Source organism: Physeter macrocephalus, chromosome 3 (genome assembly GCF_002837175.3).
Source record: "Physeter macrocephalus isolate SW-GA chromosome 3, ASM283717v5, whole genome shotgun sequence".
Lineage (NCBI taxonomy): Eukaryota > Metazoa > Chordata > Mammalia > Artiodactyla > Physeteridae > Physeter > Physeter macrocephalus.
In genome coordinates, this window is record NC_041216.1 from 27,702,549 (window position 1) to 27,729,464 (window position 26,916).

The following is a 26,916-nucleotide window of genomic DNA, read 5'->3' on the forward strand; positions in this document are numbered from 1 at the left end:
AGGCACAGAGGGCGAGGATCACTTGAGAGGCACAGGGGGACCCGGTGTGAGAAGGACCTGGCGTGTGTACCACACCCGCAAGTGGTGTCTTGCCTCCCATCTCTGTTCACGAAGCCGTCCACGAGTGGGGATAATGATCGTCGCTGAGACATGCTTGCAGAGCCCTCAGCAAGGCCTGGCGCCGTCGCTGTATTTTAGGACCCCTCCTGCCTGTGCCTCTGTGGGAGCACTGCTGACCTGGGGTGTCCAGGCCCCAACAATCACGGGTCAGGCTGGGCAGCATTTCTGCTGCGGAGAGTCGCTGCCTAGAGCAGAGGGGTGGGGTCTCGGGAGACCTCTGGCCTCGGGACCCGCCCGGCTCCACCCCATCGAGTTCCAGCCAGAGTGGCGCCATGGGTGACCGGTCCAGCCCCAGCCCCTGCCCCTGCCCTTGGCCCTGCCCTCCACCCACCACCCCAACTCACTGTGGTTCACTGTGCAGGGCCCCGGGGCGTCCTCTAGCCACCCCGCCAGCCTCAGTTTCCACATATGGCAAATGGGCATCACACCTGTTACCTCTCCAAGCCTCTTGTGAGAGACAGAAGAGGAATCTTTGCAAGTTGCAAGGTTCCTCCCGGGGAAGGCAGGGCTTGGCTTCCTGGTACCGCTGCCACAGCCTGACTCGCCAGCCCCCTCACCCGTCCCTTGGGCCTCAACACCGTCACCTCCACGCTACCAGCCTCGACTGACGTGGCCGCGCCCTAACAGGCGCCCCTCACCCCACCGAACACCTGCTCCTCTTGGCTACGGACAAGCACACACCGGGCCTTCTCAGCCTCCTTTGCTGGCCCTCGACCCTTGCCCAATCTCCAAATGTTGGGGTGCCCCAGGACCTCCTTTCTAAACACACTCTGCCCCTGGGGAGGTCATCTACTTCCCAGGGTTAAAGGTCACCTCCCCCCAGCTGGGACCTGGAGTACATGCGGTCCCTACATCAGCTCACAGCTCACTCATCCATCTGTGCGTTGAGCAGGTTCTTGAACTTTACTTGCCTTTTTTTTTTTTAATTAAAAAAGCTTTTTGGCCATGCCACGCAGCTTTTGGGGTCTTAGTTCCCCGACCAGGGATCGACCTGAGCCCTTGGCAGTGAAAGCTTGGAGTCCTGACCACTGGACCACCAGGGAATTTCCCCTTTACCTGCCTTTACATGGAGCAAATCTCTCCACACTCTCCCTCAAACTACCTTCCCCCCTTACTGTCCCCATTTCAGTAAAGGGCACCAGGCCACCCTCCCTTGTGTCCAAGCTCTAGGAGTCTTTGGCAACACTTGACCCTTGAGTTCTTTACAAGTCTGAGTCTCCCTAGCAACCATCACATAATGATACTTTTCTTCCTCTTGGGAGCAAAGATGATATAGACAAACTGTCACCATTAAGCAAGTCACCCTGATGACACAAAAGAAACATGGAATGCTCGTAAATGTTTGATAGAAATCTCCGTCCAAGATTGGTGCCACCTTACTGTGGCCGTTGCCACTAGGAACAAGGAGGGATCTGCCCACAGAAGCAGACTCCGGTCAAAGAACAGCATTTCCAGTGGCCCTCCCCACTGGCAATCATTTCTGCCCCAAGGGAGGTCCGGTAGGGGATGATCTCCACAAGGATTAGATCTGGCTGTGAGGTAAGTCCGCTCTGAACAAAGACTCGGAGCCTCTGGCGGTTCTACCTCTCTTATCCTCTAATCACGCCTCCTGACTTATTTGAAATGAACCCAAATGAGGCCTGGCCCAGTGAAGCAATGCAGCCCCGATTTGAGGAAGATTCTAGAACAGTCAGCTTTACACCCAATCCATCAGCAAGCCTGGAATATCCCCAGAAGCCTTCACTGGTCTGCAATTCTCCCAGCCTTCCAGGCCCTCCTGGCTCGTGATGAAGCCAAGGGGGATCCCCCCCTCAGGCCTCTGCCCCGGCCAGTTCCACCTGCAACGCTCCCAGGCCACGTCTTGGCACGGCTGGTCCTCTCCCATTCAGCTCTCACCTCCTCAGTGGGGCCTTCCTGGACCCCCTCAATTTAAAGAAACCCTCCAACCACTTCCTACGAATACCACTTCATAGCACTTGTCCCTCTTGAATTGTCTTGGCACTTTTTTCATGCATTCCAGGGACACATATCACGAGGCTGCCACACGCCAGGGTGGGGCAGAGCTTGAAAACAGTGGAGACCTGCCCTCTCAAGCTTGGTTCCACCAGGGCTGCCGGACACACCCTGCCACACTGGAAAATAAGCAAGAACGTCTCTGCGTGTACACGTGCTCTTGACCTGGCTCCTTCTTTGCCCCTGGGAGCCCCCCAAGTTGTCTCCGTGAAGTCGTGAGGACTCACTGCATCCCTAACGCTCGCGGGGCTGGGCACTTAGGGGACATGTGGATGCTCGTTGTTGAGTGGACAAATGTGGGAGTGAGTGAGATGGGCAGCCAGGCCCGGAGCTCTGTGATGCCTCCTCGCACGTGGCCTCAGCTGGTCCATTTGCCAGACGGGCCCTGGGAGGCCCAGAAGGGAGTTCCGTCTGAGGTCACGGGCAGTGAGCTGCCTGCAGGGCCGGACGAGACCCAGGGATCCCAGACTCCTCGGTCCTTCAGTGAGTATTTACTGAGTATCAGGCACTGGGCATACAGGATGTGGAAGAAAAAGAGATGCTCTCATTGCCCGGGGAGACAGACGGTAAGAGGATGTGCTGAGACGCACAGAAGGTAATGCCAGGGGATGAGGAGGGTGCGGGGGGAAATAAGACGGGAGAGGAAGACTGGGAGGGAGGGCGTGTGTCTTCTTGGGGCCCGTGATGATCTGAAGGAGGCGTGGGGCCCGCCTTACTGAGAAGCGGAGATGGAGCAAAGACTAGGAGGGGAGGAGGGAGGGGCTGTGGGCTCTCTGGGGAAGAGAGTGAGGCAGTGGGAATGGCCTGGTCAAAGGCCAAAGGTCGGAGGGCAGGAGCAGCAAGGAAGCCCAGGAGGTAGAGTAGAGGAGGTGATTAGGGCGCAGCTGCAGGTCAGGTAGGGGGGCGCCAGGGCGAGGAGGGCCTCTGGGCTGCTGTAAAGAAGCAGCTTTCCCCGTCCGTGAGAGAGGAGCCTGTGGCCGGTCCAGGGATCTGACTTGTGGTCTCCAAGGTGGGCACAGCCGGACAGGAAGCAGGCAGGGGGAGGGCAGAGAGGCCAGCTGGGGCCCCAGTGACAGGACAGGCTTGGACCAGGAGTTACCGGTGGAGGTGAAGTCTGTCCCCACTGAGGGGGGCTTCTCATGACTCCACCGGGCCCCTCCTTGCTCAGAGCCTCCACCTGGGTCAGGGTGCCCAGTGTGCCAGCGTGGCTCCCCCTGCCCCCAGGCCCTGCTGCCCAGGGGACCTCAGCAAACACCAACAAGTGCCCGGCAGAGAAGGGCAGCCCCAGGCCCAGGCCTTCTAAGGGGGAGCTGAGCCATAGGCCTGGGGCTCCCTAATAGGTGAGCAGCTAAGGTTTCCTGTTCAAGCCAGGGGCTGCCTGAACCCTTCCAGCTGGACGGGGCCCCAGGAGCAGCCAGGCTCCATGAAGCTTGGCGCTGAGGAAGGAAAAGGGGGCCACCCAGGTGAACTTGCAAAGGCCCTCAGAGATGAGCGCCTGGCCCAGGAACGGGAGACAGACCCAGAGAGGAGGTGCGGTTTGGCCAAGGCCACACAGGGAGCTGGTGGGACCCCGGGTGGTCAGTTAGCCTCTCGGAGACACCATTTCTGTATCTGCAGCACCATGAGGCAGGGACATTTGTCTGTTTGGTTCACCGATGTATCCCTGACACTTGGAATATTGCCTGGCCCAGAGCAGGTGCTCAAGAAACATTAGTTGGATGAGTCAATCTGTAAAATGGGCTGATTATAGAGCTACTGCCTAGTAGCAGGTGAGGATCAGACTACTGCTTGGTGTCAGACCCCTAGTAGGCATTCAGCAGGTGGGAGCTGGTCTGAAACCTTTGCGCAGACTGGTTTTCCAGCTCTCTATGACTGGTAGACCACGGTGGGGCCCCAGGAGGAAGGAAAGGCCTGGAGCCCTGCCCCCAACCCTCCCCAGCCTCAGTGCTCAGACCTAAGGGTCCCAGCTGAGCCCAGGGCTCCCCTCTGGTTACTGAGGCCCCCAGCAGGCACACGGTCAGGGCATGAGGTGGTTCCTGGGCCCCCGGACCCTGCTGGCAGGGTGGTCAGGAGCTCTGAGGGCTACCTGCTCCTTGTCCCTTCTGAGCCCCAAATGGGGATGGGGGCTTGTGGTTCTGTTTCACCAGCCACTAGCGCTCCAGGCCAGGAGGGCCGGCCCTCCTGACGCTACCTCCCTCAGACCCAGGGCCTGAGACGTTCTGAGACAGCCCCAGCCCAGCTCCTGCCAGCCCCCGTGCCTCTAGCTGAAGGACTCCTTTCCCCAGGGGGCTCAGAGGCAGGGTCCCATGGGGCAGCAGCCCCTGAGGTCACGGTGGCAATTCCTCTGCCTCTGCGAGGACTTGCCCAGTGGACTGGGAGAGGCTGGAGGAGGGGTGGGTGGGTACAGGCCACGCCTGCAGTCCTTTCTAACAACCCAGGGTGCAGCCCGGCATCAGCTGGGCCCTCCCCCGAGGCCGCCCAGCCCTCCTGCCCCTCTGTAGCTTGTCACGGCCAGGGCTCATGGCTGCCCACAGCCTCCCGGGCAGGATCAGGTTTCCCACCGGTAAGAGCTCTCCCTCCATCACCTGCCGCCAGGGAGAGCTGAGCCCTTGTGAATAATTCACGGTGTTTCACAGCAGGCCAGGGAGGCTCAGGAGAGCGGGGCAAGGCGGCCTCTAAAGCCAGGCTGCCTGGGTCCCCTGACTGCACCCTGCGGCCTGGGGCAGCCTGCACCTCTGCCCCTCCCCAGATCCCAGCCCTGGGGTCCCCAGCCTTGGGGGGGGCAGGAGTCTCTACCTCCGAGTTAGGGTGTGGGCACTGGCCCCCAAAGCCCCCCCGCCAGCAGGCCCTACCTCAATGCCCAGCACCCCCTCCTGCCTGAGCCCAGCCTGGCAATCACACAAAAGTGCCTCCTTATCAGCCAGGTCACGCGTCGTCACTGTGGGAACGGAGCCCCAGGCCTCTGTCCGCTTCCCTGAGATTCACGGGGGGCTGGTGGCTCATCAGCCCAGGCCATCTGGCCACAGAGTCGGCGCCAGGGCCCAATCACGGCCAGCACCAGAGCCTGGCCCGGGAGCATCAGTGTCCCCCGGGCCCTGAGCCTTCGAGGGTGTCCCCAGCACAGCCAGAGCCTTCCTAAGGCTGGAACCCCAGCCCATGGAGGCTCATCCTAGGCCCCAGACTTCTCAGGGAGGAGGGGCTCAGGGGCCAGCCTGGGGCTTCACCCCTGCCCCCCACCAGCACTTCCCAGGGCGGGGCAGAGCCCCCTCAGTTCACACCATTGGAGCTAAGTTGGCGTGGCCACCAGCCTGACTTCCTGGGGCCCATCACGCGTGACGGGGGAGACCGGCGGGTGCGAGAGGATGACCACTGCCTGCCTCTCTCCTCTTAGGGCCCCAGTGTCCTCCGTGATAAGTGACAAGTGAGGGGATGGTGTCAGAACCACCTGGGTGGGGGGGTGGGGACACGCACAGGGGCAGCGCCCCGGCCCCTACCTGGGGAGTCTACGTGGAGTCTGGGACCAGGCCCCCAGGGTGCCGACGGCTACAGGTTGGGAGCCTGCACTCGAGGGCGTCTGGGGCCTCCTCCTTGAAATCCCACTGATTCTGGTGTGACCCAGACCCTAGCTTGTCCAGGAGCAGAGGGTCCACGCCGGAGTGGTGCCCAGTGGCCTCTGGCAGGGATGGCTGGAGGAGACGCCCGGCTGGTCTCCCACGAATCAAGCCAGGGAACCTCTTGCTTAGCAAGAACGAGCCAGGCTCGGCCGTCCTGGTCCCGGCCTGGGGCTTTAAGCTGCTCTGTATCCACGGCAGCGTGCTGCACCCAAGGGGCTGCCAGACGCAGCCACCGGGCCACGGGGCCACGGGGCCAGGATGGCCTCCTGCTGCTTCCTGGTGCCCAGTGGCCGGGCAGGCCCCCTGAGGAGCGGAGCCGGGGGTGAGGACAGACCCTCCCGCCTTGTGACTGCTCTCCTCCTGAGGCTGGGTCCTCTGTCACCACTTATTTCCCAGGTACCCCCTTGACTGACGAAGGTCACCAGTCAGAGCCCCGGTCTGTTGGGTCCCCAGGACCCCTGCCTCCCCCTGGGTGCACCTAAGACCTGGCTCCCTCCCTCCCTCCTCCAGGACCCCGTCCCCACGACTCCCATGCTCTCCAGTGAACCCCATTCTTCTGCACACCCCACCCCACCCTGGGGCGCGCCCAGCTCACTGCTCAGCTGCGTTCTCCGACCAGCCGCTCGCCGAGGGCCGGGGAGGTTCGGGAGCCCCATCCCCCTGGGGAGTGGGAACGAGCTGCCGGCCACAGGAGAGGACAAGCTGCCCTCTGACAGGTCGGGGGCTGAGGGCCCAGGAGGCAGGGTGGGGGTCTGGGCAGGGGGCCTCTCCCATCACTGCTGGATAACTGACGTGGCTCCTCCTCCTTCTTGACTGGGGGTCCAGGAGATGCTCTTCGCCCCTACGCCCCACTCAGGACAGTCTTGCAAATTAGCACAGGTCAGAGCCAGAGAGCTGCCTGCTGCAGGCTGTAAGCATCCTGGAGACGAGCAAGGGGTCTGCGTGCACAGCCGCTGCAGCGCAAGGGCAGCTCGTACTGGGGGAGTGTCTGCTTGCAGGGCTCTGGGGCATGCGTCCGTAGGCAGCCCACCAGGAGGGGAGAACTTTCAGCTTGGGTGGGAGCTGTCTCTGGCCAGGCCCCTGGCCACGGGGATGGCCCAGAAGCACTAATTCCCCTGGCGTGCTGGAGGGGCACGGCCGACCACAGGCACCCCCCAGAGCCCTGGCCCGCCCCACCCAGAGGCCCCCTGAAGCGGAGGGTCCTTACTCAGGGTGGTGGCTGACGAGAAGCCTCAGGGAGGGGAAGTCTCCTTTGGCGGCAGCGTAGTGAACAGGCAGGGCGCCTGTGTCTGTGGCCACGGTGGGGTCCCCACCGCCGTGACGCAGCAGCCAGTTCACCACCTCAGGGTGGCCGAAGCGGGCAGCCAGATGCAGGACTGTGGCACCAGAATTGTCTCTGTCCTGTGGGAGGAGAGCCCGTTAGTCCTAAAGCCTGGCCCTGCCCCCACCCCTCGCTCAGACCACGTCCTGCATATCCCACCAGCCACTGGGGCAGTTCTGTCCTCGGGCGCCTAACTGGCCCTCTTTGAAGCTCAGTCCCTAGCGGCAGCACGGTGCCACCCATGCTGGGCTTTCTGAGGCCTGCAGGGCGCCTTGTCATCGCCCCAGCAGGAGCACCTGCCTGTCACCCAGGTGCTCAGGGAACACCTGAAGGAGCCCCTGGGCCAGGAAGAGTGGGCTGTTGGGCCCTGCTGTCAGGGGTCGGGGGAGCAGCCCCTGCGCCCAGCGCCTGCCTCCTCCCTCTCCTCCTCCCCAGGTCTCACAAGGGAAGAGGCCTCCGGGATGAAGCATCTCCAACGACCCAACCTCAGTGCAGAGAACTGCCCCACCGCCAGCAGACTCCCTGCTCCCAGCCCGCCCCGAACAGGCTATGTCCTTGCCTCTGGCTACTGGTGGGCAGGGCCGGGGCAGTCAGCCAGTGGTGGTACGTGTGGGATAGAGGCAGCCCCTGGGAAGGGCTTGGGCAAGACCCCTCCCAGGCACCCCAAAGGGGACGGGTCGATGGTTTAGGCCCAGAAGTGCTGAATGAGTCTTCCGTGAACATCCAGGTGTGTGTGTCTCTCGCGGGAGGGGGTCGGCAAATGCTGTTTATGTGACCTGCAGGCCAAGACGGACAGACACCCAGAAGCCTGGGCTCAGAGGCTGGGAGTTTGGGAGAGTGGGCACCGGTTCTAGAACAGAATGAGCTCCCAGCACGAAGCACGCGGAGTGACGGAGAGGTGGGCAGGGAGCTGGGCAGGGGCTCGGGGAAGGGGACGGGGCAGCCGTGGAGGCGGGCGCGGGTTACCGGGGTCAGAGAAGGGAAGCTGCTCTGCACGCCCACCCCCGCCCCAGCCCAGAGAGGGGGCACCATGGGAACAGGTGTGGCCGAGGCAGGGGGTGCCGGAGAGACCCTGAGCTTCAGGAAGGTGAATCTAAGTAGCATGAGAACCTCTGAGGCTCCTCTAAGAAATGCAGGGAAAAGAGGGGACAGAGGGCACGGGGCCCAGGGGCACGACGGGGAGGTCACAGTGAGGGGCTATGGGGTGGGGGGCAAACAGACCGGCTGTTGGGCAAGAACAGAGGCGGGGAGGAAGGGGAGGCGGAGAAAACAGTCCAGAGGAAGCGGAGGACGGTGCTGAGACTCCTCTGTGTGTGGAATGCCTGGGGAAGACCAGAGACAGGTGCGGTCTGTCCTCCTGAGCCCAGGGGACAAGGCTGGCTAGAGGTGACCCAGACAGGCCCATAGTGAAGCATGCCCTGCGCCCCAGCTCTTGAGAAAGGCCCTCACTTCCCACTGGCCTTGGGGACTGTGGGTCTGAGGCTCCAGGGGGTCCTGAGGGCTCTGGGCCTCTGGGTGAGGGTGGCAGTAAGGAGAGGATCACAGGCCTATGACCTGTCCCCAAGCTCCAACAGCTACGTAGGCCCCAGGAGCCTCACGTGCTATGGCCCGCACCCTAAAGCTGCTTATCTCCCTGAGCTGAGCAGGGCCCCGGATCTAGGTCATCCTCCCCCTACACACACACTTCGCCCCCAAGACCCAAGCCCTCTGGGGCGAGAGGGCGGGAGACCTGATAAGCTGGGCACAAGGCCGCCTGCTCCTTGTGCTGGGGAGGCTTCTGGCCAAGGCTGGACACCAGGATCGGGGAGGCATGCCACCTCCCAAAAGAGTGGGCAGGGACCATGTGCCAGGAACTCCTGATAACAGAGCTAGCCCGGAGATAAGGGGCCGGGCCATCTCCCAGGAAGGGTGGAGTGGGAGGCCTGGCCACCCTGAGGCCAAAAGGTGGGGGGATGGGGTCTGGGCACCGCCAGGACACAGCCAGCCAGCTCAGAGTCGGCCCTGCTTCCTCTCCTTCTGTATCCAGTTAACACAGTGGTCCTCGTAAGTGGGAAATCAGCTCTGTTCCTCCCTGCACGGGCTTTGTCCTACAACCACAGTATCGTGCAAACTCCTAACGCCAGCCTATGAGACCCTCTGGGACCTGGCCCTGCTGTTTTCTCCCTCCCTCACCCCACTGCAAACATGCTCGCCTCCCTGCCGTCCCTGCTACAGGACAAGATGTGTCCCCCTCAGGGCTTTGTACTTCCTGCTCCTTGGGCGTGGAATTCTCCGGTCATCACCCGGCCACTTCCCTCCCATCAGCCAAGACTCCCTTCAGAGGTCACTCCTCGGAGGGGCCTTCCCTGGCCACCGTGCCCACGCAGCTCCCGTCGCTCCCCACAGCGTGGCCTAGCGGTACCTGGCGTTACCTGGTTTACTTTCTAGACTGTGTGTTTGCTGTTCACTGCCCCCGTGGACCGGCAGCTCCCGGAGGTCAGGAGCACACCTGAATCCCCGGGCCTGGAACCTGCTGGATACTCTATGTCCAGCAGGATTGAGCAAGAGAGCTACAGATGAGGGCCTGAGCTGCCTTCTCCAGCTCAGGAGCGGCCAGGCTGGCTAACACCAGCCTGGTGGCCATTGAACGAGACCCACTGGGGTCTCAGGGCAGGAAGACTCGGGCTGGGCTGAAGAAGCTGGGAGGCCAGAAGGCGCTGATGTCCTGGGATCAGCTCAGGTCCTTGGGAGGCCCCCCCCGCCGCATTACCAGCCTCCACCCTCCCCTCCCCTTAGGGACACATGCACCTCAGCCTGGGGTGGGCTGTAGGATTTTGTGCAAACTGCCCCCACCCACCCCGGCCCCCTGCCACTTCCCAGACCTGGTCCTGGAGGACATGGGCTTCTGACTCCAGGCCCTTTGTCCCCCTCCCCTGCCCACTCTCCGGGACTCCCTGGATCACTGTGTTTCCCCCACCGCCCAGCTTAAATACTATCCCAGTTGAGCCCCATTCCATTCTGGTTTCCTATCACCCAGATGCTCTTCTAGGCGGTGGCCAGGGCACCTGCCCGGGTACTCTCAACAGGGGAGCCCACCCCGCCCCAAGCCCTCTGGAGGGAGCTCCCAAGCCCACCCCCCCTTAAGACCCGAGGGCTCCAGACCAGAACTCTCTCCTGGGGAGGAAGCCCGCCCCGGGTGCCCCGGGCGCGGCGCGGACTCACCTGCACTCCACAGCCGCCCTGAGAGAGCAGCCACTTCAGGCAGCAGAGGTGGCCGGTGGCGGCGGCGTCGTGGGCCGGCGTGGCGCCGTTGCGCGCGCTCGCCGCGGCGGGCAGACCTGCCTCCTCCACCAGGAAGCGCAGACAGTGCAGCTTGCCGGCGCGGGCCGCGTGGTGCACTGGCAGCGCGTCCAGCGGGTCGCGCAGCGAGGGCCCCAGCAGGCGGGCGGCGTGCAGGGACCTCAGCACGTCCAGGTCGCCCTGGCGCGCCGCCTGAAGCGTCTGCTCCAGGGCCATGGTGCCGCCCGCGGCGCCGCGACCCGGGCTCAGCGCGGCTCCCGGGGCGCCATGCGTCTGTCCTCCGGCACCGGGAGAGCCCGCGGCGCGACCGTCGGGGCCTGCGAGTGGGGAGGCGGAGCGGCTGCCGGCCCGGCCTCTGCCCCGCGCTGCCTCGCCCGCTCCGCTCCGCCTCCGCCGAGCTCTGGGGCTGGGGGCCCCCGCGGCGCCCAGCCTAAGCCTCGGGCCCGCCCCCCGCGCCGCCTCCGCCCGGCCCCGCCCGCCGCGGTCCGAGTCCCCCGCCCGCCCGCCCGCCCGCCCGCCGCAGCCGCGCCGAGGGCCGGACTCCGGCGACAGAGGCGGTGCGCCCAGGGACTTCTCTCCAAATTTACCTCCGGTCAGAAAGCAGACCCCGGGACTTCCCTTGGTGGTCCAGTGGTCAAGAATCCGCGCTCCCAATGCATGGGCCGCGGGTTCGATCCCTACTCGGAGAACTAAGATCCCACAGGCCGCGCCATGCAGCCAAAAAAAAAAAAAAGCAGACCCCGGTGATCAGAGCCGTCCAGGCGCTGGCGGGCAGAGCCCCCAGACGAACTGATTCATCCACCCAGTGCCAGTTCCTAGGCGCTGGGGACACGAGCCAGCAAACGATGACCGCAGTTCCGGAGAGTGACAAGTGTGATCAGAGCAGGAAAACGGGGACTTAGTAAGTTATAGGGGCTACGTGCTATGAGAGAGGTACAATACTATACCCATTTTACAGCTGGGGAAACTGAGGCACAGGGAGGTTTGTTTTTGTTCTAAATTTGTTTGTTTGGTTTTGTTTATGGTTTCCTTTGCTGTGCAGAAGCTTTTAAGTTTAATCAGATCCCATGTGTTTATTTTTGTTTTTATTGTCATTACTCTAGGAGGTGGGTCAAAAAAATCTTGCTGTGCTTTATGTCAGAGGGTGTTCTGCTGATGTTTTCCTCTAAGAGTATTATAGTATCCAGTCTTACACTTAGGTCTTTAATCCATTTTGAGTTTATTTTTGTGTATGGTGTTAGAGAATGTTCTAATTTCATTCTTTTACATTGCTTGTTTGGTTTTGTTTTTTAATGTATCTTGTCCACAGTGGCACAAATAGAAACGGGCAAAGCTCAGGGGCTGACACTCACAGAGGCTGACCCTGCTGTGCCCTTCTTCCCTCTGCACCTGAAGTTCCCCCTGCCCAGAGCACCCCCAACGTCTCCCACCCTCCAGATGTCAGTTGAGGGGCTCCCTCCCCCACCAGGAGGCTTCCTCTCATTCTTCTGCTGGGATCAGGCCATCTGCCCACCTGTTATGTGGAAAACACCTGTTCAGACCTCTCCCCCCACCCAAGAGCAGGCACCCAGGTGGAGTGTGTTCCCATTGTACCCTAAGTGGTTCCAGCTTCCCTAAAACCTGCACCCCCATACCCTGTCCACTCAGTTGTCTTACCTAAGTTCCCCTGGTTATAAACGACTCCTTCCTCCAGGTAACCAGCAAAACCCCCAGAATCCTTTGGTTGAAGGGAACAACAATGGGAGAAGACAGGAGAGACTTAAAATCTGGGGTAACTGAAAATGGAGTCCGCTTCCCCACCCTCCAGGCTTCAAACCGTGGTCCACAGGCATGGAGGGCGATGTTCTAGAAAGAACCTTCCTCCCCAGGAGCTAGTTTCAGGGTATCTCAGCAAGGATGCAGATGTTGGTGCAGGGGGGCCTGTCGGCACAGAGCTGAGTGAGCCAGTGTGTGTGGCCAGGGGTGGCATGTGGGGCATCAGTTGAAGATCCATGAAGTCCTTTTCTTGAGCCCCTAAAGAATAATTAATGAGGGGATTCTATGGTGGTCCAGTGGTTAGGACTCCGCGCTTTCACTGCCAAGGGCACGGGCTCAGTCCCTAGTCGGGGAACTAAGATCGCAAGCCAGGCGGTGTGGCCAAAAGAGAGAGAGAGAGAGAGAGAAAACAATTAATAACCTTGGAGGAGTCCGGCCCATAGGTACCCTGAGCTCAACGATGCAGTTTGAGGAGACAGTGGCTCAGGCGTGCCCAGGCCCTGCTCCACTAGATGTGTTGACGTATTCTCATAGCTAGGACTGTTACGGGGGTAATGGAAAGGAGGGCCGAAAGGCGCTTGACATACAGCATGTGCTCCATAAGTGGTGGCCAGTCAGGTACGGGTGGCGCGAGCTCCCACTCGCCCGGATGCTCCGGGCTCCTTCCTGATGGGCGCGCTGGTCTTCTCAAGCCCTGCTTGGGGAGCACGCGGCCGGGGGGACTTAGGCGGAGCGTCGAAGGTGGGGCGCGGAGATGGGGTTTGCGCGGCGGAGGAGAGGGGCCCCGTCCAGCACCCAGGACAGCGCCGGTCGGCTCCGCCCTGTGGTTCCTCCTCCCGGCCCGGCTAGGTGGGTCCAGCCCGCCATCCGCCCGCGGCTCGGCCCGGCACTCCGCCGTGCTGGCCGTTGCCCGGCCAGCCGGTTGACGGAGGGCAGCCCCGAGCAGATGGGCGGGGGACGCGCAGCCAGTTTGCGGCAGCAGCGGCCACGCGGCGAGGAGGCGAGCCCGGAGGGAGGAGATGGGCGGCAAAGAGCGGGCACCCAGGACTGCCCCGCCCCGCCCGTCACGTGAGCTCCGCCTGTCCTGTAGGTGGGAGCCCGGAGCTGGAGCCAGTGAAATGAAAATGAGCTCCGGGCGCTCCTGGGTTGCCTCGTTTTCTCTGGGCCTCAGTTTCCCCGTTCAAAACCGAGGACAGGGGAACCAGGTGGTCCCTAACTCGGTGAGGGCCGGAGAATTCTATGGAGCCACCGGGGCCCTAGTTCTGCCTGGCCAGTTTCCAGCCGTTAGAGCCGGAGCAAGGTGAGGTCTCTTTCCGGGCCTCAGTCTCCCCTTCCATCCCCGCAGAACAACTGGTGGGCCGAGTCCCTCCCCACAGTAGAAACCCGAGTGGTAGCTCCCTGAGGCCCGGGACTTGGGGGTCCTGCCGCCGCTGGGTAACCTGCCCAAGCCCAGGGCGGGGCTCAGAGGAGGCGGTGATCCCGAATGAGGGAAGAAGGGCGGCGTTGGACAAGAAGGGACAAGGGCCTGGAGCCACCCGCTCGCCTCCTGCCCGAGGGTCAGGGCAGCGAGGGCTTCGATGGCGCCCACACACACCCCTGCAGGTGCTCTTGGAGGAGGGCGCCCCGGCCTCGCAGCAGATGGGACTCGAAGGCCTGGAGCGGGAACCCGGGGCCTCTGCCGTCCCCGCTTCCGCCCCAACCCCGCGCAGGAACAAAGGCGGAGGTGGGACCCACAGGCGGCCTGGCTGCGCGGGGCGGGACGGGGCGGAGCGGGCGCGCTGCCTCCTTAAAGCCCGGCTGCGGGCGTGGCGCGCGCTCCACTGGCGCCCGCTCGGGCCGCGCGCCGGACCTCCCTGCGGGCCTCGGTCTGCGCTCGGTGTCTGGGCGGGCCCAAGTCTCCCACGCGCGGGCCCCGCAGCGGCGCCGCTTTCCCGCCGAGCATGGGGCTGCCTCGGAGGGCAGGGGACCCGGCGGAGCTGCGCAAGGTAGGAGCCGGGGCCGGGCGGCTGGGGGCAGAGCGGCGGGGGCGGGGGCCTGGACGGCGACCCGCGTAACCGCGGCCTTCGCGCCCGCCTGCAGAGCCTGAAGCCACTGCTGGAGAAGCGCCGCCGCGCGCGCATCAACGAGAGCCTGAGCCAGCTCAGGGGCCTCATCCTGTCGCTGCTGGGCAGGGAGGTGAGTGCCGGGGCGCTCGGGTACAGGCCGGGCGCACTGGGGCTGGGGGTAGGGGGTCCCGGGGCGCGGGGCGAGGAGGCCGGGCGGGCCGAGATGCCCTTGCCGGAGAAGCCGACGAGGGGACAGCGCGCGGCGCCCAAGGCTGAGCCCGGGTAGGACCGCCGACCCACCGCGGGCTCCGGCAGGCCCGGCACCAGCTCCTGGGAGCGCGGTACTCACGGCAGCCTGCCGGAGCTCTGTCTTGTTTGTCCCTTTCTCTGTCCCTCTCCTTCGTGGCCGGGCGCAGAGCTCCCGCTTCTCGAAGCTGGAGAAAGCGGACATCCTGGAAATGACCGTGCGCTTCCTGCAGGAGCTGCCTGCCTCCTCCTGCCCGACGGCACCGCCCAGTGAGTGACCTTGCCCCGCCCCGGCCCGGCTCCGCGCCCCGCGCCCCTCACTCCACCCCGCGCCTCACGCCGCTCTCCGTCCGCAGCGCCCTCCGACAGCTACCGCGAGGGCTACCGAGCCTGCCTGGCGCGCCTGGCCCACGTGCTACCCACCCGCCGCGTCCTGGAGCCCGCCGTGAGCGCTCGCCTGCTGGAGCACTTGCACCGGAGGGCGGCCAGCGCCACCCCCGACGGCGGGCGCGCGGGGGTCTCCTGCGGCCCGCCCGCGCCCTCCCCGCCGCCCACGCCCTCGCCACCTGCGCCTCCTCGGGACCCAGGCCTCTGGCGGCCCTGGTAGTCCCCTGGCCGGTCCACGGGACCCTGCTGACAGCGTGGGACCAGGAATGCTGGACAGACTGAGGAAGCTCTTGGTGGCGGCTTTCCTTCCCACCACGAGGGACCAGACTGGTACCTACAACCTGGCCAGACCCGGATGTTTGTGAGCTGTGTGGCAGACTGACCTCCATGGGGGCTCAGGAAATAAGAGGAGAGGCCCACTCTCAGCCCCAGCTTGGGGTGTCTGGGCTAGAGGTGAAGGGGCAGGTGGCTGCAGGGAGAAGAAAAAGCCTCCCACCCCAGTTGGTGGATGGGTTCTAGAGCTGGGCCAGCCACTGCTGCCTGGGCAGCCCGCACACCTGCCGCGGCGCTGGCACCAGCCCGAGGGCTGGGCCAGGAGCTCACCTGAGCCAGGTGCAGCAATCTGCTCTGACTGGTCACCACTCTCCCAGCCCTACTTGAACCTGCCTTCTCACCAGCTCAGCTTGGTAACCTCTGGGCACACAGCAGCAACGGCCTGAGGGGCTCTGAAGGCTGGGGAGCCATGACCTCCACTCCTGGGCTCCCTGCCTAAAGCTTCCAATTATAGGGACAGGATGCAGCCAGGCCTCTGTGTCCCCGGGGGTGGGGGCTTCCTTAGGTAGTCTTGGGAAGGATTTATTTCCCCAAGCATTAAGTTAACACCTGTGTACCACACACCAGGCCAGGTGGTCTCGGGGTGTGAAGAAGGGGTGGGACAAGAAGGAGGGTGCCCTGTGGCCTCAAGGAAGCTTGCCACCTTGAAGGGCCCAGGTCCAGCACAGAGCTGGTGCCAGTGTGAGGTGAGCAGGTCCCATGTCCTGGAGCAGCAGAAATTCAAGGGGTGACATGGCAGGTTAAGCAACAGGAATCCCCCTTTCTCATTTTCTCTTTTGAGAAAATGCTCTCTGCTACTGTCAGGACAGATAACTGGAAGCAACTTGTTCTTAAGACTTTTCTTTCTTCCCCATGGAAGCCAGAGAGCCTTCAAAGGTCCAGTGGTGGTGGTGGGGTGCTGTGGATCCCAGCAGTGGGTGCCCACAAGAAGGCGGGAGCGTCTGTGGCCCACTCTCAGTCGTGTTCCCAGCATCTCGTGGGGATTCGCTGAGCATCTGTGGGAGGTTGCGAGTCCTTCCCCCCAGTCCCCGGTCCAACAGCCTGTGCACTAGGACCAGGGCACTAGGGGCAAGAAGATAGAGCTGATGGGGGGGGTCACTAAATTGAGCTATGCCACATAAACCCATGATGACCATGGCACTGATTCTGGTGGCAGGATGTGGGGAAGCGGTGGGCATTACTGAAGAAGTCCATGTGAAGACAGCAGGGTGAGCCCCCAGCAAGGTGGGCTGTCCTACTGCCTGTCTGGGCCCAGCTGGCTGGACTGTAAGCTCCTGCGGGGCAGGGCTGGGGCTAAGTATACTGCTTTGTCCCCAAGGAACTCGGCACGTGGTGGGTCCTCAATAAACATCGTGAGCCAACGAACGGGTGATGTGACGGGCCCGCACTCTACTGAACCCCGAGAGACTGGCTGTTGCCTCAACTCCTATCCCCTGAGCCCTAATATCACTTTGAAAAGCTGCTGCACCAGAGCATGAGCTCCCCGGGAGCAAATGTGGGGAAGGGTGTGGAGAGTAGGGAGGGCAGTTCCTGGAAACGCAAGCCTGCTTTCCTGAGCTGCCAGGAACGAGTGGAGGGGGGCACGTAACCCACAAGCCCACGCTCACCGCGAGAGTTCAAGATTCCCCCTTGGGTCAAGGACCCCCATCCATCGGCACAAACTGGGCAGACTCCTTGTCCCTTTAAATAAGAACTTTCAACATGGGTCGAAATTCGGTAAACACTGACCAACCAGAGGCCCCTCTCCTCCTTTCGACCACTGCTTGCTTCTGAGCCCCATCTGGGTCCCCAACTCTGTGACTCTTGTTGATCTGACCCCAATCAAGCCGCAGGACAAGCAGTCAGGGACGGGGCGTGTAGGTGGGCCAGTGACACACAGGGTCAGGCATTCTGGCGATCTGAGCCGGCGGCGGGCCAGGCCTCGGCAAGGAGCTGAGACATGCCTGGGTGGGTGAGGCTCTGGGCCTGAGGCGAGAAGCCAGTTTCCCAGCAGGGATGTGCGAGAGCTGCCTAGGTCTCAGCTGGTCCCGAGTTGGGCTTGTGAAATAGGGACTCCCACATCCCTCCCCTACAGGGCCCCTGCAGGCGCCTCCCCCTGGCAGCTCCCCAGGTATTCCCAGGGCCCCGTCTCATGGCCAAAGGTGAGCCGAGGGCAGAGCGGGCTTCTTCTGCATGGGAGGGAAGCCGCCTCAGGGGCATTTAAAGATCCTTATAAGGCTCCCAGAGTGTCCAGTGAACAGCTCTTGCAATGTCCTCTCTGTTCTGGTCCCATGACTGAGTCTAACTCTGTCTGGTTATCATGCTTGGTTAGAGGCAAGGCTCCCATGTCTCATAAACCAGTGGGTGAAATCGTCCAATGACCTAAGGACAATCAGAGCACTGAGCTGACGGGGAGACTCAGGCTGGGGCCAGGCCCCACCTGTCCCCCGGCACCAGTTAATTTGGAGAGGGCAGATCTCGTCTCCGTGAGGATAAAGAGCAGGTTGCCAAGGAGGACTCCTCTAATAAACGTTTACAAATTACTCTGCTCCGCCTGTGAAGCCCAGACTCGGAGGATGAGTCTTCCACTGGTTTATCTGGAATAGGATCAGAGTGAACATAGCCTGCGGGCAACGTCTGGAAAAATCTGTGGCTTTGAAGAATCCTCGCCACCGTGCTTTGGGGTGACCACTCTGGAGACAGCGGCGGCACATCCCCATCATGTGCAGGCAGCCACCTCCTACTTGAAACATCAATAAGCAGCCATATTTACTTTTTTTTTTTAATTTTTTTTTTGGCCTTGCCATAAGGCATGTGGGATCTTAGTTCCCCGACCAGGGATCGAACCCGTGCCCCCTGCATTGGCAGTGCAGAGTCTTAACCACTGGACCATCAGGGAAGACTCCATATTTAATTTTTTTTAATTAAAAAAATTTTTTTAATTAATTAATTTTTGGTTGCGTTGGGTCTTCGTTGCTGTGCACGGGCTTACTCTAGTTGCAGCGAGCGGGGGCTACTCTTCGTTGCGGTGTGTGGGCTTCTCATTGCAGTGGCCTCTCTTGTTGTGGAGCACAGGCTCTAGGCGTGCTGGCTTCAGTAGCTGTGGCACGCGGGCTCAGCAGCTGTGGCTCGTGGGCTCCAGAGCACAGGCTCAGTAGTTGTGGCACACGGGCTTAGCTGCTCCGTGGCACGTGGGATCTTCCCGGACCGGGGCTCGAACCCGTGTCCCCTGCATTGGCAGGCAGATTCTTAACCACTGAGCCACCAGGGAAGTCACCCATATTTACTTTTTAAAAACACACCAGGGTGGGACTTCCCTGGTGGTCCAGTGGTTAAGACTCTGCGGTTCCAATTCAGGGGGCACCGGTTCGATCCCTGGTTGGGGAATGAAGATCCCACATGCTGCGCAGCACAGCCAAAAAATTAAAAATAAAGTGACAAGAGATTGTTAAAGCAATAATTGGTTATTTAAAACACACACACACACACACACACACACCAGCTTGCTATAGCCGGTCCAGAGAACTAACCCACCCAATGGTGTTATTTCCCTTGGTTTTACTTTTTGCCTGGCCCCTTCCCCGTGTGGGTGCATCCCTGGGGTGCTGGGTGCCTGTGTGCGCGTGTGCGTCCCTGTGCAGCCAGGTGGCAACGCTGCAGAGAGCTGCCCGGGCACTCGATGTTGGGGAGAAGGCCGCCACCCACTAAGGGTTCTCAGTGAGGAACTGGTTTCACTCTGGGTTTTGAGAGGCCCTGGCAAAGCCCCAGCCACTTAAAGCAGCTATAATAAAACTCTGAATGGTTTCAGGAGCGTGAGAAAGGCGCTAGAGGGCACACCCGAAGTGCACACGTGGTGTCTTGTCACCAAAGGGCCATTGGGGGGCAGTAGGGAGCACGGGCTGGTGGCTGGTCACGGGACCGCGCTTTGTGAGCGAGGGGTTGCCTGGCCTGGGGGCTAAGGAAGGAGATTTCCATCTGAACACGTGCCTGCCTCTGGTTCTGTTTGGAGGGAGGGCCCGAGAGCCGCCTGCCTTGGTGCTCGGTGAATTAAAAACCTCGGGGAACACAAGATTTGTTCTTAACAAAGAACCATTCTGGACCTCAGAAATCAGAGACAGATTCAGGTTTTATGGGGACTATATTTTGAGGCCCTCTGTAAGAAAACATGTAAAATTATGAGTATAGATTTAGGATGGAAGTGAATATTTATTCAGAAGGGAAAAATAAGTCACTTCAAACTAGTGGTGCCTGCAGGTTGATGTCCCATCCCTTTTGGTTTCTCCTTAAGCAATTTACCAACATGCTTCCATAAATATGCTTCCTGGTGACAATCCTGGCCTCCCCCTGCTCCTAGAATTTTTTTTCTTTAATCCTGGACCCTCGGCAGTGAAAGCACAGAGTCCTAACCACTGGACTGTGAGGGAACTCCCTCCTAGAACATTCTACTACCTGTCCTTGCTTGTGGGCGATCCAAGCTTAAGCCTCATCAGCCTCACGGTAAATCCACCTCTACCCAGAATGGGCTCTGGGTCTCCTGCAATGACAATAACAAGACAAATGCCTTCCATTTGCTTCCTCCACCCGTTTCAGGCTAAATATTACAAGGTATAGACTCACACAAACATTGACATCATTCACGGCAATGTTTTTGCACCACCTGGAAAGCTTGTTAAATGCAGATTTCTGGGTCCCACCTCCAGGGGTTCTGATTCCCTGTGTTTGAGTCAATAGCCTCATACCTTTCACCTGATGGGGGGTTAATCTGCTTGAGCGGAAACTCCCTGGCGGTCCAGTGGTTAGGACTCGCCGCTTTCACTGCCGAGCGCATGGGGTTCAGTCTCTGGTCGGGGAACTAAGATCCCATGGTGAGACCAAAAAAAAAAAATATATATATATATATATATACGCTTAAGCAAAGAGGCCACTCCTGAGTATGGGGGCAGCTGGGGCTGGGCTGGGCAGGGGTGGGAATGGGAAGTTAGCATTCAGCTGGGTACAGAGTGTCCATCTTGCAGGGTAAGAAGAGTTCTGGAGCTGGAATGGTGGTCATGGTTGCACTGCACTGTGAATGTACTTAATACCACTGAACTGCACGCGTAAAAATTGTTGAGATGCTAAACTTTATGTGTATGTTACCACCAAACAGTAAACTAAAAGATACCTTATGTGGAATTGGGGCAGCTACTCAACTGGGTCCTCTGGGATCCATCTGGTTTCCCAGGAACCAGACTGGTCAAGTAAATGAAGCTGCGATGCATCCTTCAGGTCTTTTAAGTGTGGCATTAATTCTTGCCACTCTAGGAATCTACATTGTTGTTTTGTGGTACGTGGGCCTCTCCCATTGCGGAGCACAGGCTCCGGACGCACAGGCTCAGCGGCCATGGCCCATGGGCCCAACCGCTCCGCGGCATGTGGGATCTTCCCGGACCGGGGCACGAACCCGTGTCCCCTGCATTGGCAGGCAGATTCTCAACCACTGCGCCGCCAGGGAAGCCCTTTACGTTGTTTTGATTTACTATCTTGGTTGGGGGCAGTTTGGAAGTTTGCACTTTTTAAAAAACAATGTGTTAGTAATTTATTTTTTAAAAGGTATTTATTTATTTATTTATTATTTATTTATTTATGGCTGCGTTGGGTCTTCGTTGCTGCGCGCGGGCTCTCTCTAGTTGTGGCGAGCGGGGGCTACTCTTCGTCGCGGTGCGTGGGCTTCTCATTGCGGTGGCTTCTCTTGTTGTGGAGCGTGGGCTCCAGGCGCGCGGGCTTCAGTAGTTGTGGCACGCAGGCTCAGTAGTTGTGGCTCGTGGGCTCTAGAGTGCAGGCTCAGTAGTTGTGGCGCACGGGTTTAGTTGTTCTGCGGCATGTGGGATCTTCCCGGACCAGGGATCGAACCCGTGTCCCCTGCATTGGCAGGCGGATTCTCAACCTCTGCACCGCCAGGGAAGTCCCGGGACCTGGCTATTTAATCCGGAACCACTCAGTCTAGGAATTGAGTCCAGCAGGTGGTCAGAGCCAGGCTTTCTGTGTCCTGGATTGTTCCCCAGTCAGATTTTGAGCTTTCTGAAGAACAGAATGGGGACCTCCCCGGTGGTCCAGTGGTGAAGACTCCACGCTCCCAAAGCGGGGAACTAGATCCCGCATGCCGCCACTAAAAGATCCCGCATGCCGCAACTAAAGTTCCCACACGCTGCAACGAAGATTCCGAGTGCCACAATTAAGACCCGGTGCAGCCAAATAAATAAATAAATAAATATTAGAAAAAGAAAAGAACAGAATGTCTCCAACTCTCCCGGTGACGTGCCCACCTATACAAGTAGGGCAGGGCCCCAGTAAATCCCCGTTCCATTGCACTGTCTGGGAAGCGTTGTTTAGAGAGAAAGAATGAGCAGGGAAGGTGAGCAGAGAGGAAGAGAGGCCCTAACTTATTCGTGTGCTGGGCCCCTTACTTTCATTATCTCATTTAATCTTCCTAAAGGTCTGGAAGGTGAGTAGTATTACACCCATTTAACAGATAAGGAATTCGCCTTGCCTAAGGCTCCAAAGCTGGCTGTTGCTCCTGGGTCCCATCATAAGAAATCCATCCATTTCAGGGCCCATATTGCGAAGAGGTGGTGGTTAAATAGGCTTGGTGACCCTAGATGCTTGCACACTAGAAAACGAAACTTTCAGTGTAATAATCTTGAAACGATAGACATGATTCGGTCAGCTCCCTCTGTTCCTGGGACTTAGAGACGTGTGGTGGGCCGCCTCGCTGGTCTGGTAATGCAGGAGTAACCAGGATGAGCTATTTAGTTCAGTATAAATGGGCGAGCTTGAGTTCCATGGGTTTTGATTTTTAAAAATCTGACTACAGGGCTTCCCTGGTGGCGCAGTGGTTGAGAAGACGCCTGCTGATGCAAGGGACACGGGTTCGTGCCCCGGTCCGGGAAAATCCCACATGCCGTGGAGCGGCTGGGCCCGTGAGCCATGGCCGCTGAGCCTGCGCATCCGGAGCCTGTGCTCCGCAACGGGAGAGGCCACAACAGTGAGAGGCCCGCGTACCCCCCCCAAAAAAATCTGACTACAGAAGCAATTTATGTATATTCTAAAACACTGGGAGAAAGTCAAGTCTCATACGGAGTAATGGCTCTCCGAAATTACAGCACATTGGGACCTCCCTGGTGGCGCAGTGGTTAAGAATCCCCCTGCAAACGTAGGGGACACGGGTTCCAGCCCTGCTCCGGGAAGATACCACATGCCACAGAGCAACTAAGCCTGTGCGCCACAACTACTGAGCCCACGTGCCACAACTACTGAAGCCCGCATGCCTAGAGCCCGCGCTCCACAACAAAGAGAAGCCACCTTTAATGAGGAGCCCGTGCACCGCAACGAAGAGTAGTTCTCGCTCGCCGCAACTGGAGAAAGCCCGCGCGCAGCAAGGAAAACCCAACTCAGCCCCCGCAAATAAATAAATAAGTAATTTTAAAAAAATTACAGCACATAATGTGATCACCTTTCCCCTCTTTTCTGGGTGGATTTTGTGACACCGACTTGGCCTGGACGCCACTGCTGGGCACAGGGTGTGCAACAAAACAGAGCAGCATCTTTAGAGCTCCTCACTGCAGGACACGCACCCCCAAGCAAACGCTCAGCACTCTCAGGAAGTCTTTTTGGAACAACCCAGAGGTGGTGTACAGCGGGCGGTGTAGACGGACCCCAGTTCCTGGCTTCTCTCCAGCAGCTGCGTGCTCCTGCAGCAGAGACACTCGCTGAGGCCTGATGGTTCCGGGCTCCACGTTTTGTGCACCCACGTGCCTCCCAGCTCGGCCATGAATGCTCCTTTACGGGAAACCGCCCCCAATTTCCTCTCGGGGCTGATCTGAGAAGGCGAGTACCGGTCGCGGCCTCCCGAACTGCCGGGTGCGGGCAGGGGGAAGGCCGCATACAAACACGAGCCACGCGGGGCGAGGCCGACCCTCGAGGTCGCCCAGCCCCGCGCCGGCTCCGCCCAACCGCCGCCGAACCTTCTGGAAGCGGCGCCCCACCGCGGCCCCGCCGCCGCCAGAACCGGACGCCTGGGGAGCCGGCGCCGGCCCGGGGGCGGGACGAGGACGGGTGCGAGGGGCGGGGCTTCGCAGGAGGCTGCGTTCGATTCGCCGCCGGGGCACAGGCCCCGCCTCTCCGGCGCAATGGCTCCGCCTCTCCCCTCCCCCTCCACGGCACCGCCCGGGCTAATTCATTCAGCGCCGGGCCTGCCAGACACCTGCGCGCTCCCTCAGGCTCCCGCCGCCGCCACCATGTCGGGCCCCGCCGCCGAGACCCCGTCCGCCATCCAGATCTGCCGGTAAGAGGGGCGCGCTGAGGGCGGGCGGCCAGGACTCCGAGTCTCCGCCCGGGCCTGGCCGACCCCCACCGGCCCCGCGCCCTCCCCTCCCCAGTCGCCGCCCCCGCCGAGCCGGTCGCCTCCGGACCCCGCCCGCCGCGGCCGGGATGCGCCTAGGCTGCCGCAGATCCGGCAGCTTCCCCGCGCGCCGCCGCGCCGGCCTCCGGCGCATCTGCGGGGCGGCGCCGAGGTCACGCAGGCCGTTTGCGCGAGGAAGCGGCGCGGCGCCCTTCCCCGGGCGGGGGTCGGAGCGCAGCCCCACCACGTCCCGCCCCGCCCGTTGCCCGAGCGCCCCGGAGCCCCAGCCCAGGTCCCAGTGAGCCCTCTAATTCGGGGTCCTTATCCGGGCGGTGGTTCAAAGCCAACCGGATCCCCCGACATGTGCGGCGCAGGTAACCCGCTCGCTGGGCGGCGGCCGGAGCCGGTTGAGCCCATCGGTGGGCGCCCGAGTGGGCGGGGGCTGCACATATGCGGTCCGTTCAGTGCCCTGCCACGGTTTTGGGCGGGAGGCGGCTGAAAACAGGAAGAACGGTAAATACCTTTCCCCTCTAACAGCTCACGGCTAAGAACAGAGGATGGTCCATTGAGCCCGGAAGCATCTCACACAAAGGGGGCAAGGGGTCGTTCTTGTCAGGGGACCATCCCTGCCTTCCGCCACCGGCACCGGTATATAGAGGGCCCCGAGGACGCCGGAGATCACGAGCCGGCTCATTTCCGACAGATGCGGGAGGGCAGCCTCAAGGTTACTTTCCATTCCCTCGGAAAGAACGGAAGCAGGCATGGTGGCACTGGAGCCTGAGCTAAGGAAGAGCGAGGAGTCTGGCAAGGCCGAACAGGCGCTGGGGCCTGCAACAGGGCCTGTGCTGCTTGATGCACTGTTGACAGTGACCCCGCCTTCCTGTTTGGGGCCCGGTGCCTCAGATTTGGAGACCGGGCGTCACACTGACCTCGGGTCCAAGCCAGGTTAGTTTCCTGTGGATGGTGACATCTCCTCAGAATAGGCAAAGGCTGGGCAGACAGTGCTGGATAGTGGGGTGCCCTGAACCCACCCCCACTTCTGACTGAGTCAAAGTCCTTTCCTGATCTCAAGGTCAGTTTTGACTTTTCTAGGCAGAAGAAATCTTTTGGGGAGCCTTGAGCCATTGATTTGTTATTGGCTGTGTGGCCATCTTGGCGCCACCCACTCCAGGTTCCGAGGGCAAAAATAATAGAAGTAACTGATATCGGGAGACAGACAGGCCTGGAATCAGGTCCTTGGATCCGTCTCTGCCTCATATTGGCCGGGTGACCTTGCAGTTCGTGATTTGCTAAGGGCTCGTAACATCTCTCATCTCGCTTGGTTTGCACAGCACCCCTGGGAGGGAGGATGGCAGGGAGCCCACCACTCTTGCCAGGGAAGAGGAAACTGAGGTCCCGGGAGACCCATTGCCTCTGTAAGGTCATCCGGCCACAGGAGCCCAGGTCTGGGGGCGGGGAAGCACAGCTCCTGATGGGTCTTCTGCCTCCAGACCCACTTTCTTTCCACTGCGTTCCCCACAAAAGAACATACTGATTTCAATCTCCTCCTGGAAGGCTGGGCTTTTATTTACTTCATCAGGATGATGACTAGCCCGTCTATATATATTACGTTTTTAAAAACCAGCCTCTAACATAGTTAATAGGCTTTTGGATAGCCTGGACACTTCCACATGTACGCGCACACTTCTTCTTACCCACGGCGCTTGCTTGCCGGGCTGCCGCTCATATATTCACAATGGCATATTGTCTCTGACTGGGGACACGTGGGCAGGATACCTGGCTGAGGTGAGCCTCAGGTGGCCAACACAACTGCCCAAGGGAGTTGGAGGGGTTGTGATGAGGCCCGTGGGCAGAGCGACTTGGCCCTGAGAAACCCCAGGACACTGGAGTGGATGTAGCAGGGTGGGGAGCCCTTTAAGGACATCTGAGCTGACACCCCATGTTGAAAGAGGAGCCTCCTGGCCTAGGGCAACCCAGCCCATGAATTTAACAAGCTTCACTGGACGCCTCCAAGGGGTGAAGTGCCCTGAGGGAGGGACACGGACATGGAAAATTCAGTCCCCAGCTTAGCAGGTTCACAGTCTAGCAGGGAGAGGATGCCACACCCACCTCCATCCTAGACGATTAAGAGGATCCCATGCCCTCGGTTCTGAAGGAGGTGTTGAAGGGCTAGGGGCCCTAAAGTCTGGGGAGGGCAGTGGTCAGAGCCAGCTCTCCAGTCCCAGGCCTGGGTGTGAATGTGGCCTCTGCCCCTTGGAAGCTGCCTAACTTTCTGTGACCCGTTTTATCATGGGTTGTTCTGAGTGCTAAAGAAAGTGTATCTAGAGCCTGGCAGAATGGCTGGCACCTTGTAAGTAAACGGACGCTCTTTTTGTCTGAAAAGTGGGACCCGGGCCCAGGAAGCCAAGGGCCTAGGTTCGAATCCCAGCTCTGCGTCCTGCAGGTGTGGGCTTTCGGCCTCAGTATTCTTGTCTGTGAGTCGGAGATAATAACAGTGCCTGTTTCATGGTGGCTGTGAGGATTAAAACCTTTGGCACGGTGCTGGGCAGTTGAAAACAGAGGGGGGAAGTTTACCCCTGAGAGCCCAAACTATGGACGGCCAGACGACTGCGGTGTGCGTACCCTCCTGTGCCCCCTGCAGTGGCAGCGCCGAGTCCCCACTGCTGGACTGCGGGGGATTCCCACGTCCCTCCTTCTTTTTATCGAGCCCTACAGATGCAGGCTCTGGGACAGCATTTAAAGTCTCAGAAGAGCATTTTTCTTTTGGTTTATTCTGAATGATGTTAGTTCACATTTTGTTAGCAAATTGCTTTTTTCCTTGTTGGACTCTAGAATGTCAGAATCAGAATGACCCCTAGGACCCCCAGCCCAGCTCTGTTATTTTACCGACGGGGGAAATGAGGCTCTCAGAGGGTAAAGACTTGGCCTAGGGTGGCCTCAGACCCTGACAGCCAACGGAGCGAAGGCAGCTGGTGGGCTGTTCCCTGTCCGGTGTTCCATTGTCGTGCTTTTCCAGTGCTCAGCCTCACGTTCACATCCGGTTGTGAGGCTGGATCATAGCATCAGTGTGGGCCCCTAGTAGGAGCCCCTGGGTGTTGGTCGCAGTGAAGTTGAAGGACATGTTCCACACCAGGTTGGTGGAGAGTACACGTCCACTAGATCTTTCTGCAGTGACGGAGATGCTCCGTGTCTGCGCTGTCCAGTACACTAGGCACTAGCCACGAGTGGCCAATGAGTGCTTGAAATGCAGTCAGACATGGAGGAACCGAATTTTTTTTTTTTTTTTTTGCGGTACGTGGGCCTCTCACTGTTGTGGCCTCTCCCTTTGCGGAGCACAGGCCCCGGACGCGCAGGCTCAGCGGCCATGGCTCACGGGCCCAGCCGCTCTGCGGCATGCGGGATCTTCCCGGACCGGGGCACGAGCCCGTGTCCCCTGCATCGGCAGGC

The 26,916-nt window shown here is 60.3% G+C and overlaps 3 protein-coding genes and 1 non-coding gene across 5 annotated transcripts in view; 2 read left to right on the forward strand and 2 right to left on the reverse strand.

The window, feature by feature from the left end:
* The window catches only part of ESPN (espin), a 30,644-nt gene extending 20,081 nt beyond the window's left edge, over window positions 1-10,563 (reverse strand). For both annotated transcript variants that reach the window (XM_028484966.1, XM_028484961.1), the window contains exons 1-2: window positions 10,270-10,563; window positions 6,955-7,148 (exon numbers count right to left, since the gene is read on the reverse strand). In XM_028484966.1, the coding sequence (XP_028340767.1) occupies window positions 6,955-7,148; window positions 10,270-10,563 (488 nt within the window). The remainder of the gene's footprint in view (window positions 1-6,954; window positions 7,149-10,269) is intronic.
* A 3,407-nt stretch (window positions 10,564-13,970) lies between these two features.
* Window positions 13,971-16,464, forward strand: HES2 (hes family bHLH transcription factor 2). The gene is made up of 4 exons (XM_024125228.3): window positions 13,971-14,087; window positions 14,182-14,277; window positions 14,564-14,663; window positions 14,750-16,464. Exons 1-4 carry the CDS (start codon window positions 14,043-14,045, stop codon window positions 14,998-15,000), a joined length of 492 nt encoding a protein of 163 aa, XP_023980996.1. The 5' UTR covers window positions 13,971-14,042; the 3' UTR covers window positions 15,001-16,464.
* A 1,454-nt stretch (window positions 16,465-17,918) lies between these two features.
* TRNAG-GCC (transfer RNA glycine (anticodon GCC)) lies at window positions 17,919-17,991 on the reverse strand. Its single transcript has one exon. It is a non-coding gene; the product is annotated as a tRNA-Gly (tRNA).
* A 5,266-nt stretch (window positions 17,992-23,257) lies between these two features.
* ACOT7 (acyl-CoA thioesterase 7) overlaps window positions 23,258-26,916 on the forward strand; it is a 98,430-nt gene continuing 94,771 nt past the window's right edge. Inside the window, exon 1 of the mRNA XM_024125766.2 lies at window positions 23,258-23,412. Coding sequence (XP_023981534.1) covers window positions 23,258-23,412 — 155 coding nt within the window. The remainder of the gene's footprint in view (window positions 23,413-26,916) is intronic.

Excerpts from the sequence above, each read along its gene's own strand:
- HES2 (XM_024125228.3), top strand. The coding sequence starts at position 14,043 with ATGGGGCTGCCTCGGAGGGCAGGGGACCCGGCGGAGCTGCGCAAG. Across the intron at positions 14,278-14,563 it reads TGTCGCTGCTGGGCAGGGAG|AGCTCCCGCTTCTCGAAGCT; the intron begins GTGAGTGCCGGG and ends GGCCGGGCGCAG. Across the intron at positions 14,664-14,749 it reads CTGCCCGACGGCACCGCCCA|CGCCCTCCGACAGCTACCGC; the intron begins GTGAGTGACCTT and ends CTCCGTCCGCAG.